General features: G+C 42.7%; 1 protein-coding gene across 1 annotated transcript; it reads right to left on the reverse strand.

Annotated features, from left to right (window-relative positions):
* Positions 1-13,045: 13,045 nt before the first annotated feature.
* On the reverse strand, positions 13,046-15,196 carry fgf21 (fibroblast growth factor 21; the record flags this gene model as incomplete). Its single annotated transcript, XM_084078275.1, has 4 exons — positions 13,046-13,345; positions 14,132-14,235; positions 14,860-14,937; positions 15,052-15,196. The coding sequence occupies 4 exons, from the start codon at positions 15,194-15,196 to the stop codon at positions 13,046-13,048; spliced, it is 627 nt and encodes a 208-aa protein (XP_083934401.1).
* Between the last annotated feature and the right edge of the window lie 332 nt (positions 15,197-15,528).

Consider the following 15,528-nt stretch of genomic DNA (forward strand, 5'->3'; position numbering starts at 1 on the left):
ATTGACCACTGTTTCATTTTAGTTGTTTTACCCTTTCAGTTTTTATTTAGTTGTTGTTTGAGTTGTTTTGAGTGAGCTTTGAACCAGGAACTCTGGTATTATGAACCACGTATTTATCTTTTAAGCCACGCTGGCATGGAATATACAATTGGGAACGTCATACTTAACCAACCATATAGAATTTAGATGGACAGAGAAAATATACTTCAGGAGCCTTGAACCCCAAACCTTCTGCCTTCAGACCCTGTGTGTATCTCTTGAGCCACACAGGTATATATGTTACAAAGAGAACGTCATACTTAACCTACCATATAGAATTTAGATGGACAGAGAAAATGTTCTTCAGGAGCCTTGAACCCCAAACCTTCTGCATTTTGCTGGTTTCCCCTGAAACCCCTTTACTGTTACATAGTACAACTGCCTTAGAATCACTGCTGATGATGTGGCCATAGCTGAATGGTTAGAGAGCCTGCCTGTTAAGCCATGAATCCCAGATTCAATCCCAGTTCTCAGCAAAGTGTCCTTGAACAAGACACTTAAAAGAATAGTTCACCCAAAAAATACTTATTTTCTATCAATTACACACTCCATGAAGCCTTGAATTCATGGAGATTGTTGGGTTTTTGCACTGAAAACCGTAATACCTCTATATATATATATATGTTATATTTATGTTTGATATTTGTGATGCGAGAGTGACCTCTAGCGGTATTGCGGGGCGCTCGCTAAACCCATTGTGCGCATGCGTTCGTTGCTGTTGTTTTGCAGAGCTTCGTTAGTTAGAGTTAGGGAACCAAACATCTGTCGCGTGTAGATATCCACTAAAAGTGATTACATTTGTGTAATAAGCCCTGGTGGTTTATTTATGTATATCGCTTATGTATATAGCAACGGTTTTGTGTTATTGATTGTATATTTGAGTTCTGTTTTCTTTATTTACAGTTAAATTACCTACTGCTGCTGCTAGCTCTGAGGAGCTCATGCTAACTAATGCTACCTTAGATCTTAAAGCTTACGTGACCTAACGGTTGTAGGGATCGCGGGCTGGCTAAGTGAAACCCATACTGTACCAGTGTTTAGTGTATTTAGCTCATGTGTGTTTTTGTGTGAATGCGTGTGTGATAAATAAATTGACCTGAAAGTCAGTTAACGGTGTGGCCTGTGTCGCCTGCAGTCGAGTGGTTACACTGTAATCTACACGACGACTACCCTTACACAGGGAATTATTGGTGAATTGCTGAGTAGTTTATTCATATCTGTACAGTAATTTAACACTGGCCAGCCCGTGCAACGAGGGAAGCACGGCAGAACGGTGTTATCTTAGACCAAAACAGCCTCACAACAAAAGACGGTGGTTGGGCCGGGTCGGTCGAGGACGACGCCACCAGCCCCGCATCGTGAAGCAAGGCAACGTCGTGTTTACTCGACGCCAAACCAACCCGCTGCAGGACGTGAGGGAGGTCGGCGTCGAAAGAACGGAGAAGCGACGCCAGGGGAGGTGCGCCGCTGCCGTTAACGAGCTAACGTCGCAGCCCCATCCGAGCGGAGGACGTGCTCGGTTGGTCGACGGCGCTCGGGAGGAACCAAGCATTCATCAACAATAAATGTGTGCTATTGTCTGATTTTGCATGAGACTGGTTATCAGCGTTGGACACTATAGATGAGCCACGCTGTTGAATTTGACATTGCTATCAGCTAAAAAGACTATGGATAGACTTTGTTGACAAGCTAAGCTATTTGCTACAAAGCTAAACCTTGCTAAGAAGCTAATCCTGGCACATTCCTGAGCACAGACTCGGACATTGGTTGGATGCATGGCGCATATAGGCTATCGCATTGTAGATTAGTAGGCGATAATTCCAATATTCACTATACACTCTTCATGTTTAAGCCTAACTGAATTATATATTTATGGACTTGTGTATAAATTGTACATATTTTTGGAAGACTTGTGCATTCAACTTGTCGGCAATACTTTGCCACGCTTTCTCCCTGGATCCATTTATTGCGGCCATGTTTCCCTTGCGTAATATACATTTTACTTCCTCGTATGATTCCGGGGAGACATCAAATTTCTCTTTTGGGTCTTGAGTCGAACCAATTGCTCCCGCAGAGACATTCAATTTCTCTTTTGGGCCTTGATTCTTGGGACTCCAGGGCCAAAAGAGAAATTTGATGTCTCCGCGGGAGTAATTGGTTCGACTCGAGACTCTTTTGACTCAAATCCTGGAAATGGCAAATCAGCATGTGTCTGTCTCACTGGGATCTAGTGCTGTAATAGGGATAGACTCCTGTGTTCTTCGCTGTTACTGACAATGAGCCCACTTGTAAAGTGCATGAGCCAGATGCGTTTAATTAATTTGGTGGAATGACCCATCACGTTCATGTAATGTCAATGTACAAGGGTCAGTGTGCTTAGATAGCTCTGTTGGAAGAGCTCTTGACTTCAGACCACAAGGTCATGGGATCGAATCCTAGCACAGGCTATTGAGCCCAGTATTAACAGAGTGTGATACACATGCCAAATATTAATATCTTTGTTTATTGTAGCTACTCCACTTATTCGTTAACTAATCTACAATGCTATTGAATGCGCCATGCATGCAATGTTGAGATTACATGGAATCCATCTATTTATATATCTGCAGACAGTACCGTCCACGGGGGTCGCCGTTACCCGCGCCGGTAAGGGGTGTGTTTTTGGGACGAGCGTTCCGTATCGGTAGATAAGCAGAACTGAGAATCATGCTAACAGCTAGCCTGATTAACGGACGGTGCGTTCGAAAATACAGCACTGAGCGGCAGTGAGCGCACTGGCCAATACAAACTAATGGGCGAGTGTGCTCCGGTGTGTAATTTCCGAACGCACCCCTTGACTGAAGCTGCTGGGGCTATCATACAAAGATGGGTCATTTGACGAGATGCGCAATCTCGTGACGTAGGTGGACTCCAACTTGCTTCCGGTCTCCTAAAAAGGCGTGTCCACTACGTCACGCAGAAACGGGAGGTAAACTGGAGAGGGCGTATCTCGTTAAATTAACCATCTTTGTTGATAGCCTCAGCAGCTTCAGTCAAGGGTGCGTTCGGAAATTACACACCGGAGCACACTCGCCCATTAGTTTGTATTGGCCAGTGCGCTCACTGCCGCTCAGTGCTGTATTTTCGAACGCACCGTCCGTTAATCAGGCTAGCTGTTAGCCTGATTCTCAATTTGCTTAATCTATCGTTACGGAACGGTCGTCCCAAAAACACACCCCTTACCGCCGCGGACGGTCTGCAGTATCGTGGACGGTACTGCAGACCGTCCGCGGTACACACACACACACACACGCACACACGCACACACGCACATAGCGCGCGTGTGTGTGCGCGCGTGTCTGTGCGTGTGTGTGTGTGTGTGTGTGTGTGTGTGTGTGTGTGTGTGTGTGTGTGTGTGTGTGTGTGTGTGTGTGTGTGTGTGTGTGTGTGTGTGTGTGTGTGTGTGTGTGTGTGTGTCACATTCTAATAAACCCCAAATACCACTCCTTAGCGTCGGCCTCAGTGGCGGCGCACCTCGTTTATCATTAGACTTCCAGTCCTTTACTTTTGGGAGTTTGGGTTCGTCTCCCGCTTGAGACATTGCTTTTTCAAACAACCACGGACTACTTTTTTTCGCCGATAAAGTATATAGTTAAGAACACTTCATTCATTATTTATCTTATCTGTTGATATTGTATAATCATACCCTGGCTGTCCTCAAAGCAGTCAATGTAAATTGAAATACTCCAGCACTGACCTATAAGAGAATTGGGATTTGAACATAGAATCTCTGCACAGAGAGTTTGACGCTTAGACCACCACACCACCCGACCACATGTTATAATTATATCTTAGATTAAAAAACTACTGTACCGTTCATTTGTATGTTAGCCCTCAATTAGTACAGTTAAGTTGAAATACTCCAGCACTTTTGAATTATCTTTCAGAAATTATTTCAGAAAGAACCCCCCACCTTCACAGAACAATCAAATACTGCCATTGATTTGCATATCAAAAACTCAAGGAACTAGCCATGAATGGCTGTGGCTGCATATCAGTGATATTAATAATAATAATAATAATAATAACTAGAAAATGTGCTCCTCGGAGCACAAGTCTCCGCCAGCAGAACCGTGCTATCAACTGTCATCAACTGTGATATCAGTTTGTACTGGAATGTACTGTTCTTGATTAATCCTGTCTAAGCTATTTATATTACGTATTGTGATGACACCAGTGTGTCTACATAATGTATTGCTCCGCCATTTCTCAGCCATTTCGTGATTATTCCTGTCTTACCTCACTTTGAAAGAGACCAAGACTCTTTCAAAGTGACATATCTATTTAAAGGCCGCTATACGTCATGCGTCTCACTAGCCAATCCGAGCACACTCTTTCAACGTATTGTCACGTGTCACGTGAGGCTTGACCAATGTTAGCTTGGCCGAGGGGGGGGGGACGGAAAGTGAAAACAGTCTCCTGGCGGAGACAATAATAATAATACCAGCTAACATCCCTGCCTTCCCTGCCTAACATCCCTGCCTTGTTGACATAATCATTTTAGCCTGATTTACATTATGTTCTTTATGGTAGTTAGTTAATAACAATCATATCTTTGATTTATTGAAGTGAGGGAATGTATTCTACTATTTCTTGATACATTTCCAGTAATCCCATCAGCGTGTTTTTGCGACGAGGTCTGACTTTTTGATGGTTACAGCCTGTAAGAGACATCAAATTTCTCTTTTGGGCCTTGAGTCCCAAGACTCAAGACCCAAAAGAGTCTTGAGTCGAACGCATTAGATCCAAGTAGACATCAAATTTCTCTTTTGGGCCTTGAGTCTTGGGACTTAAGGTACACAAACATTGTTTAAAGATGGCTGATAAACATGTTGACATGTTTGTGACTCACTATATCATATGAACTTGACTGTTTGTTTTTGTAACTATGAAATGCAATGATAAACACATGTATTGCATAGACCTTAAAGCTGCTTAAAATTGGTTATAAACATAGCACTGTGCAGTTCATGTTATCCATAGATCCCACCACAGTTAGTAAACTTTAAGTATACTTTAAGTATATAGTATCATAGTTTAGAGAGAGAGAACTTTAAGTACACTTTAAGTATGTAAGTATACTCGGATCGAGTAATAAACTTTAAGTATAGTCAGTGACCAAATTCTATACAAAAAGCCCAAGCTTAAATGTAATAGCACCAATGAAATGAGCAAACCATTATTAAAAAACAACCAGAACCAGAACTTTAACTGAAATTCTTCCATTGGGAGCAATAACGGTCTGAAGAGCTACAATTGCACTCAGTGTTTTAAGCTGAAATAAGAAAACAATGTTGAATTGAGAAACTCTTTCATTTAGATTAAGTACCATGGAGTAGAACGATGTAATGCATATATTTTTCAATTTCCGCAGTATTGTGGCTTTTCAGTTACTGCTATTTTTGTAAACATGTCATCAATGGCACAAACAACAGAAGCACACCATTCCATATCATATCCGTAATCACCAATTGCCCAATAATATGCATGGCTCTCTTTCAATCTGTGTGTGGTCAACTCTGAGCTACTTGCATTCAATATAGCTTTGTGCATTTGGGCATTTAATTTCAACTAACCCAAATGATGGTCTCTCAAGTGGGTCATAGACCAGCCCATCAGGTAAGGCCCAAGCCACGGTGCATTAACCCACCTTTTAGAATTAGGATGGACAGTGAAAATGTTCTTTAGGAGCTTTGAACCTTAAAATCTTTGGTTCAAAAACAGTGACACATCTCTTATTGAGCCACAGAGACATGAAACATTCAGATGGGAAGGAAATACTTATCCTTTTAGAATTTAGATGCACAGTATATTTCTACATTGTGGTATTGATATTTTGACTTAAACCCTCTATTCTTAGTAAAGTTGCAACTTTACTTTCCCACTTGCCTTGTTACCACCTACACCAAATCTCTTCACTAATAATTGTCAATCTACAAGCTCACAACACGTTGTGCGCTTGTAAATCTGTTATTTTTTACGAATGTTTACCCCCAGAATAGGGATGCTGGGCTTTACTTCTCCCACCACTGCTGAAGAGCATACAAGACAGTAGACAGACAACTAAGAAACCCCAATTAGTCCAGGGGCCAACACTGATATTTTCACAAATTGGTACCACCTAAGGTGACCGTAAAGTCTTTGTATTTTTGTCTTCGTACATGTCTCTAGTTTATATTTTGGTATGATAACCCTTCCAATCTTGTAGCTTAATGGCAGTTATCACCACCTACCGGCTAATGTATCCGGTAGGAGACACAAAGTAGAATCTTTGTGTCTCCTACCGGAAATACACCCGGGCATCAAATTATTGCGACAAAAAACAAAATATATCCATGTATTCAAGGCTTCATGGGGTGTGCAATTGATAACTTCTAAGATTTTTGGTGTTTGCAAAAAGACTGCTTTCCATAAGCTTGCAAAAGTTGACCCTCCTTCGGTCTAGGGTGGTCATAGCTGAATGGGTAGAGAGTCCCCCTGGGACTCTCTACCCATTCTCTCTACCCATTTTGGGAGGAGTTCACCCAAAACATTTTTTATTTTCCATCAATTGCACACCCCATGAAGCCTTGAATACATGGATATATTTTGTTTTTTGTCGCAATAATTTGATGCCCGGGTGTATTTCCGGTAGGAGACACAAAGATTCTACTTTGTGTCTCCTACCGAATACATTAGCCGGTAGGTAGTGATAACTGCCATTAAGCTACAAGATTGGAAGGGTTATCATACCAAAATATAAACTAGAGACATGTAGGAAGACAAAAATACAAAAACTATACGGTCACCTTAGGTGGTACCAAAATATGGCTTGGCCCCTGGACTAAATGGTGCAGTTAGAGCATACATGGGCAACTAGCGGCCCGGGGACCACATGCGGCCCCCACCCTCACTTAATGCGGCTCGCAGGTTAATATCAGAATACTGATATATCATTGATTTCAGCTGTTACAATTCCAAACATGCAAACATGACCCGCTTTAATTACTTCAGTCTATATTAGTAGCTTGATGACTAGTATGCAAATTCTATTGTCTTTTTATGTCCAATGTATTTAAGTTCATAAGGTTAACATAAGTATAACTAAATGCATTTCAAATTAAATACAAATGTTACTTTTCAGGATCCCAATTCAAAAATAGCAAAGAAAAATCTGGATTCCAATAAAAAAATTGCAAAAATAGCCGATCTACAAGCTCAAAACGCGTCGCAACTTTTGTGTGACATAGAATGGCATAGTGAGTGTGGAAATATAGTGGCCCTCTCCATTATCAGAGTTGCCCACCCCTGAGCTAGAGATATGTTGCTTCTCAAACCAGAGGTTAGGGGTTCAAACCCAAACTCAAAATATTGAGCCTAGCTCACCCCCATTCTCTCACTGAATGCCAGGCTGCCCAAACACACAACTCACCTGACACAAACTAAAGGTGCTGAGGGGACACACAGCAGGAGCTAATCAATCAATTAGGACGTGGGACATCGAAACAAAGCGTAGGAAGAACCAAACAAAAATAAGATCAACAAGCAAAATGTATTGTCGATGGCAATGGACATTTAAAGGTGAACCTTGCTGTTCCTTCATACTTTAGCCTATACACTTGATTCACAATTGAAAAATTCCACCTTACTGTGGACATGTATGCTTGAGATTTTTATTTTGAAATCATTTGTAGTTTTTGAAATATTTAACTTTAAGCGCCCAATGTGTTGGCAATGGCAATGGCCATTTAAAGGTGAAAAAGTCAGAAATTCGATGGGAGCCAGATTGCTCAGATGCCGAGTATCCTGTTCTCCCAACTGAGCTATACCCAAGCACACTAAGCTCTGTACATTGACATTAGATGAACGTGATGGGTCATTCCCCCAAATGAATTAAAGGAATTTAGCTCATGCACTTTACAAGTGGGCTTATTGTTAGCAACAGCCAAGAGAACAGGAGTCTATGTTACAGCACTAGACCCCAGGGAGACAGATTGCTCACATGCTGATTTTCCATTTCCAGGATTCGATCACATGACCTTATGATCTGTAGTCAAGAGCTCTCCCAACTGAGCTATACCAGCACACTAAGCTCTGTACATTGACATTAGATGAACGTGATGGGTCATTCCCCCAAATGAATTAAAGGAATTTAGCTCATGCACTTTACAAGTGGGTAAAATCGGTTTTAAATATTGGTAGTTGCGGGTGGCTGTCATCTACAGTATGGTGCTTCCTATGGTGCTTCACTGTCTTCTATCGTGATTCGTATGGTGCTTACCTGTTTTCTATTATGTTTCCTATGCAGAGATAGGCAGTATTTTAAATACAGTATATGTATTTAAAAAGGTATTTATAAAAATGTGATGTAATTGTATGAAGATACTTTCAGATATTGTATCATCTGTATTTTAAATACATGTTTTATTAAAAATATTTGTTTAATTCTCAAATATTTGATTATTTGTGATGATGTGTCAGTATCCTGCATGGTCAGGATCCTGGTGTCAAAACCCTGATGTCTGTATCCCATGGTATCAGTAGTGTCAGTATCCTGGAGTCAGTATCATGGTCCTGGTGTCATTATCCCGGTGTCAGTATCCTGGTGAATATCCTGGTCAGTATCCTGGTGTCATTATCCCGGTGTCAGTATCCTGGTGAATATCCTGGTCAGTATCCTGGTGTCAGTATCACTATCAATGGTCGATCGATTTATCGGCGCCAAAATGTGACTTCTAAATAATCGGCATGGCCCGTTTTTTTTTGGGCCGACTCGATATCGGTCGAATTTCGGCCCCAATTTTTCCTTTTGGCCTATTTGTAGTTAGAACACGGATCACAGCTTTCTATGTCGATGAGCAAGTGCACTGGTATCTAAACACAGGTTCATAACTTGTAGATTAGTTAGTTTGTGGGGGGAAACTACCAGCCAGTTCTGCTTGTTGGTTTTAGTTATGTGTGTTACTGTTTCACATTATTACTGTCGTATTGAATTAGATGGTATGCTTCCCTGTCTTCTATGGTTCTTCCTATGGTACTTCCCTGTCTTCTAGGGTATGATGCTATCGATCTTCCCTGTCTTCGCTTCCCTGTCATCTATGGTGTCTCAAAATGTGGGTCCCAGGGGGGTCCCCAAATTATTTTGGGGGGTCCCCAGATGATTTGCTGATTTGTTTTCTCAACAGTAAACAACCCAACATACAGTATAAATGCATACTGGATATCTGAACATTTCTAGATTTAAGGACTTTTAATACCTATAACATTGGCCAAATTGTCAAATATTGCAAAACTTTTGAAAATAGCCAATCTATATGCTCACAACGCCTTGCATTGGGAGGCGTTGTGATCATGTAGATTGGCTATATTCACAATTCTTATCTGTGGAATCGAGTCAAACAAAATATAATGCCTCAATTTCTACAATTCCAGGTTCTTGTCAGGGTGGGGGTCCCCAGTTCAAATATCATTATTTTGGGCGGTCGGGTCGCAGCCTGAAAAGTTTGAGAACCACTGCCATAGAAGACTGGGAAACATGGGGGATTCTGATATGCTCACTACTTTGTCCACTAGAGGGCACTCCAGTTTTCAGAATATAAACTTGCATCTTCACCCCCTCCATACATCACATATCAAAACAGTGACAGAGGTGTACAGTAGGCCTTCTTCAACACACAAGGGATTCCTTCTGGTTTTGTCCATAGATAGACAGAGCAATATGCCCACAAATGGCATTATGTCCTCTTATAGAGAATAGACTGTTTCAACATTTTTTTTAAAAGTTTATGAAAAATGCAATACAAAAATAAACAATAATTGATATAATTTACCTTCAACATAAACACACATTAAATAATTTATTAAATATAAATAGATCAATAAATAGATCAAAGTCCCAAGTCACTGAAGTCACACAGGTAATACAGTTGACTGTTAGTGTGATTGATTGATTTAGGTGTTATTGTGTGTCAGCAAGAAGTTAGCCTGGGAAACCCATGCCTTTTTTTTGCATGAAGTTAACAGCTGTCCATGCTGGCACATAGTAACACCTAAATGAAACATATCATATATGTCCCAGTGAATTATCATTCAGACAAAACAAATATCCAACACTAGAGTTTCGGGGGGCTACGCCCCCCTCAACCCCAGCCGCGCACGGGGCCCAGCGTGGCCGTGTGTATATTGGGGGACCCAAATCGCCGGAGTGAAACTGTGGAAAATTTTTTTTGAAAAAGGAAAAAATTTGAAGAAATAATATTTGTTATGTTTCAGGGGGTCCGCGGACCCCCTGATGGTCCACTGACCCCCTGTGGAGTGTTGGGACGCGTGGGGACACCCCTGGAACATTGCGGACCATTTCGGTGTTTTTTTTTTTTTCATGAAGGTGGTTGCTTGTTTCTGGCGCAGGCTGTGCAAACCTGGCAACCCAGCGCATGCTGCCGCACGTTTAAGTGGCGTAGCGTCATGAGGGTGAGTGGGGCCGTGGCTCGGTCAGTGAAGACCCTGTAGTGCGGATGATATGTGGCATAGAGGGGCAGATTGTAAATCCACAGAGGAAACATCCGTGGGCTACCATTGGTTCAGCGATGTGTGCGGTCGCCCTGCGGCCCCTCCTCCTCCACCAATGTGCAGTATTGAGAGCCCTGACATCACAACAATTGGAGCGATGGGCACTGCACTGTGGTTGGTTAGGGTACACCTAGGGCCCAGGTAGAACCCAGTTAAAGCCTGCATGGGCAAACGCAGTTAGGACCCGCCTTGGTCCCACATAAACATGGCTAGTTGGGGCCCACCTAAGGGCCAGGTAGAAGCTACTTATAGCCTGCATGGGCATCGCAGTTGGGACTGAAGTGGATGCTGCTGACATTGCTGACATGGGGTCCATATGGTTTAGCCCACCTTGAAACCATATGGGAACTACGCTGGCATGCTGGCTGTAATGCAAACGCTGCATCATACCTGCAGTGTGTAGTTTGATGTTGTGTGTGTAGCAGATATACCTGCAGTGTGTAGATCAATGTCCATAGGAAAGTCAATGCCCAGCAGTGTTTTTTTTCCCCAGCAGAGTTTCTAGTGTCTCTGTGTCTCTGTGGAAGAGGTTGCACATGAACTCTGCAGCCGCACTGAGGCGCTCCAACACAAACACTCTGACATTAAGCTGCTTGACACAACAAACATCAGCACCACGCTGCTGTTTGTCCAAAAGACACAATATCTCCTCTCCCACTGACGTCATGTGTTCATTTATCGACAGCCGTACAGACTCCTTTTGACACATTTTACGTCGTTTATCCAGCTCTCACTGACTCTCCACATGGGGCTGTTATTTTGCTGCGATCAAGTCAACGATGTGAGAGATTAGCTATCACAGACGGACGGACAGGGGGTGAAACATAGTCTTGCGCCATGCCTTTCGGCCTGGCGGAGACAATAAAAAACCGAAAGTAAAGGAAATGGCCATTTCTGCAACAGAAGTAGTCAATAAACTATGCTATGAAAACATGGGGCACATTGGCAAAGAATGTAAGAAAGAGGCAATCATGTAGAAAATAGCCGATCTCCAAGCTTACAAAGCCTCTCAATGTGAGGCGTTTCGAGCTTGTAGATCGGCTATTTTCACAATATTTACTTGTGGAACGGAGTCAAACAGAATGGGGGGGTCCCAGATCAAGTACGTGTATTTGTGGGGGGGGGGGGGGGGGGGGGCGTGAAAGGGTTGATAAACACTGCTGTAATCGGAGCGAAATTATCTGAAATTACTACATGACCATAATGCAGCCTAACATGCGTTGCACGTGGCGGTCCTGCCATTACGTTAGTTACTGTAGTTGCTGTGGAGCGACATAGTTCTCCAGAAGACACACACAAACATACACCATGTACAATGGACGAACTGAGCAGCAATATAGACATTCACCACACGAACGTGCATTGTTGACAAAGTGATTGCACAGCCGCTGCAGGCATGACAACCAGATTAGCGTTAGCGACATGGCAGCTATCACAGCGCCCTGTCCGTCGTGCTGCAACTGCCTGTGATGGCTACAGCAGTAACAGCAAGCTGTCTGCGATGCCATTGTCTGGAGACTGCTCTTAGCGTGACAGGACCAATGAGAGTGAGCGCTGTAGTTGTTGCTAAGATACGGTGGCGTCTCTGCCCCATAGCTTGTAGATCTCTCACACATGATTGGCCTAGGCTGCGTTGCCAGGTCTGACTTTGTGTCTAAGCAATGGTCGGCTTATTTTTGCGCGCCTTTGGGCTCGTTTGCATTGTGCGCACGGCAGCGCTTGTTTAGCGTACGTCAGCGCGACGTGGCAACGGACGTGGCAACGTGAAAGGTGATTGGCTGGTGAAAAGAAACACCCGACGTTACACCAGAAATGGTGCCTGGAGAAAATGGTGACCAAAAAAAAAGTTTGGAAAAAAAGGAAAAAAAACCCGCAGCGGCTGCCCGCTGTTGTGGTGATGAGGTCGTGCGCACGGTAAACGGTACGAAGCTGCTTCCACTTCCGTTGTGTCCGACATTTGGTGAGTAGAATTAATTATGTTGCGAGGTGGGAACGGTGTAGTGAGGCATGCCAGGTGGCCTACGCGAAACGTAAATTCAGGCCGCCCGCCGTGGCGACAGTGTTGGCGACATGTGGTCTGACGGTGTTGTGTTTAGTCGATCACAGAGCTGTGGGGTGTCACCACCGAGGGCGCGGAAGTTGCTCGCCATTTATATAGTTAGATGGTACGATGGACATCTTTCTGCAACACTGATGATTTAACATGAACTAATGTTGAAATATATGTCATAGTAGGTGACTTATATTAATCAACTCCTATTATAACACAACTGGACAACTCAAATCCTACAATAGGTCCATATTTTCAAACAAGACAGTAGGCTGATGTCATGCATTGGCATGTTGTGGAATGTGGAACCTGAGCAGTATTTACTTACATGGGAAAGAAAGTTCATTTAAAGTGTTCCGTCACACATTGTTATTCATCCACTGAGAACAGAGGACTGGCCATAGAGTTCAGACTCATTCCTAGAGGATCACCCGTGTCCATGTTTAAATGTTCCTGATGACTTTGTGGTTGGTGTTCAGGCACAGTACTGTCCGTGGTCAGGCTGTTCCTCAGCGGTAAGAAACGTGTGAAGGGGAGGTGGTGTCGCTCCGGGGACTGATTTGATGCGAGGGACACAGGAAGTCCATGATGCGAAGAAGACACAAAGCGGGTGTATCCGTCAGCTAGCAGCAGTTCTCTGAATGTGCAGTCGGCCTCTGTGTAGTGGCTCTGAGGAAACAGTAAAGCACCGGATAAAGCAGCGGTTCAGAGACATTTTTTGGACCAGGGCCCACGTGAAAATCTCTAAAGTGTTCGCGTGGCCCACTGATCTGACCACTTAAGTGGTCAGATGGGTGGGCCGTGCATTTCCAGAGCATGTTTACTTTAATGATCCATCACTACAGTATTTGGCAGAATCACAATGAAAAATCATTTTTCATTTGTGACATTGTTTTTACACTCCCTTTTTGTTCATGTTATATTATGAATAAAATCTTAGTGTTTTGCCAATTATTTGGGGGCCCACTTGCAATCTCATCATGGCCCACATGTTGGTAATTAATGGGATAAAGAAATTGTTCCTGGCTTTCCTTCTACACCAATAACTAATCCTCCACCTTCCATTGTCTACATCTTGTCCCAACATTGACTCCTATCAAAAGTATTTCTGTTAGAGGCCAATTGTATCTAATATTAAACATTTTAAATTGAATATTAAAAGTTTTATGATGCTGATTTAAAGATGTAGCTATAATAAACAGCCTACTGTTGGACAGGAACGGCAGATTCACTGGGAACGATGCAGCAACATGTTTTAACTAAGCATACATAATTTCTTTTTACATTATTATTATTATTATTATTAGTTATTTTACTAACTGACAGCACACTGTACATCAAACATGTGTACCAAACAATCACAATCAAACAAACAATCAGCAGACAACAGAAAGCACAATCAGCAGACAACAGAAAGCACAGAGGCTTTAGGATAGTGTGGTTCTCTTTGCTTACCTGTCCCCTCAGACGGCCTCCACTGTCTATACAGAGGTAGAGAGATGAGGACACTCCCTTGATGACTGTCTGGCCGGCTCCCACCGATCTGAGCTCCAAAACACCTGGACACACAGAAACAGATCTCAGGTCAATCTATGTACTGTAGGGTAGGCCATAGGCTCCAGTGAAACCCCCAAAATAAGTGTAGTGTCTCCGCTGGGACCCAAACTCACACAAATACATTTAACGACCAATTTAATTGTGAAAATAGCCTGTGAGCTTGTAGATATGCTATTTTCACTATTTCCTAAAAGTTTCTCACATTTATGGAATTTTGTAATTTCTTTTTAAATGTCTGAACCTCTACCCAAATATGGGTCCCGACCCAGTGTTTGGGAAACACTGCTGTGCAGGCTACCCCTCTGACTCCTGCACATTGCTCTCATATGGACTCACATGTTTGCAGAGCTGGTTTTTAAGTGTTTTGGTGCAAGTCCAAATCAGAGGTCCAAGTGAAATCTCAAGTTATTTGAGACAAGTCGGAGTCATGGCTCACGTCAAACGTGACACATCTCACAGCTCACAACTCACGCACGCACACACACACAATAAAGTATAAAAAAGTTATTTGAGACCACATTTTGTAACTTCGAGTTCATTTCTCGAGTCTCAAGTCTACAGCTCTGCAATGTACAGTTTATTTCTTGTACTGTGTTTATACTTTGTTTTCTTTATAGCACACTCACTGTGTTGGGTCTGAGCACGGCTCCCTGAGACTCTCCCATCTGGGGATAACTCCAGATATAAGCCTCTTCTGTGATTCTCTGCAACAACAAAAAAAGAGACAACGTTAAGCATCTTAAAGAAGTAAATACGATTGACAGTATTTTATCAATATTATTATTTACATTGTATACACATTGTAGTGTTGTGAGTACCTGTATAAAGATGCCTCTCTCTTACTTGATCGCCGAGCGACAGAAGAGGGCTGGAGTCAGGGATGTAAAAAGAGAGAGACGATGGAAGGTGCAAGACAAAGAGAAAAGCAGAGAAGGAGGAGGATACGTGTGAAAATGAGCACATTTTAGATAAATACATGAATAAATATTAAATAAATAACGTATAAATTAATAGATGAATGGTCAATATACACAGCTGTGAGCGAGTTTTTGTGATTGTGATCTCAGGCCAGGGTTTGGCCCCCTTTTAAAGGAGTGTGTAAAGGCCGGAAAGAGACGGAGGAGTCCCACTCAAATGGGAGTAGCAGAGAGATGAGTCAGATGTTTTTCCTAGAAAAAGTTTGTGATTTCACTGGACGTACGCCATGTATGGGCTTTTTCCTGGTCCAGTAACGGAAATTGTTTTCAACGTGGGGTCTTTGAGGGTGCCTGGCTGTCCTCACTAAGATTCAATAT

This window comes from Gymnoscopelus microlampas, assembly GCF_963454915.1.
Source record: "Gymnoscopelus microlampas genome assembly, chromosome: 14".
In the NCBI taxonomy this organism is placed as follows: Eukaryota; Metazoa; Chordata; class Actinopteri; order Myctophiformes; family Myctophidae; genus Gymnoscopelus; species Gymnoscopelus microlampas.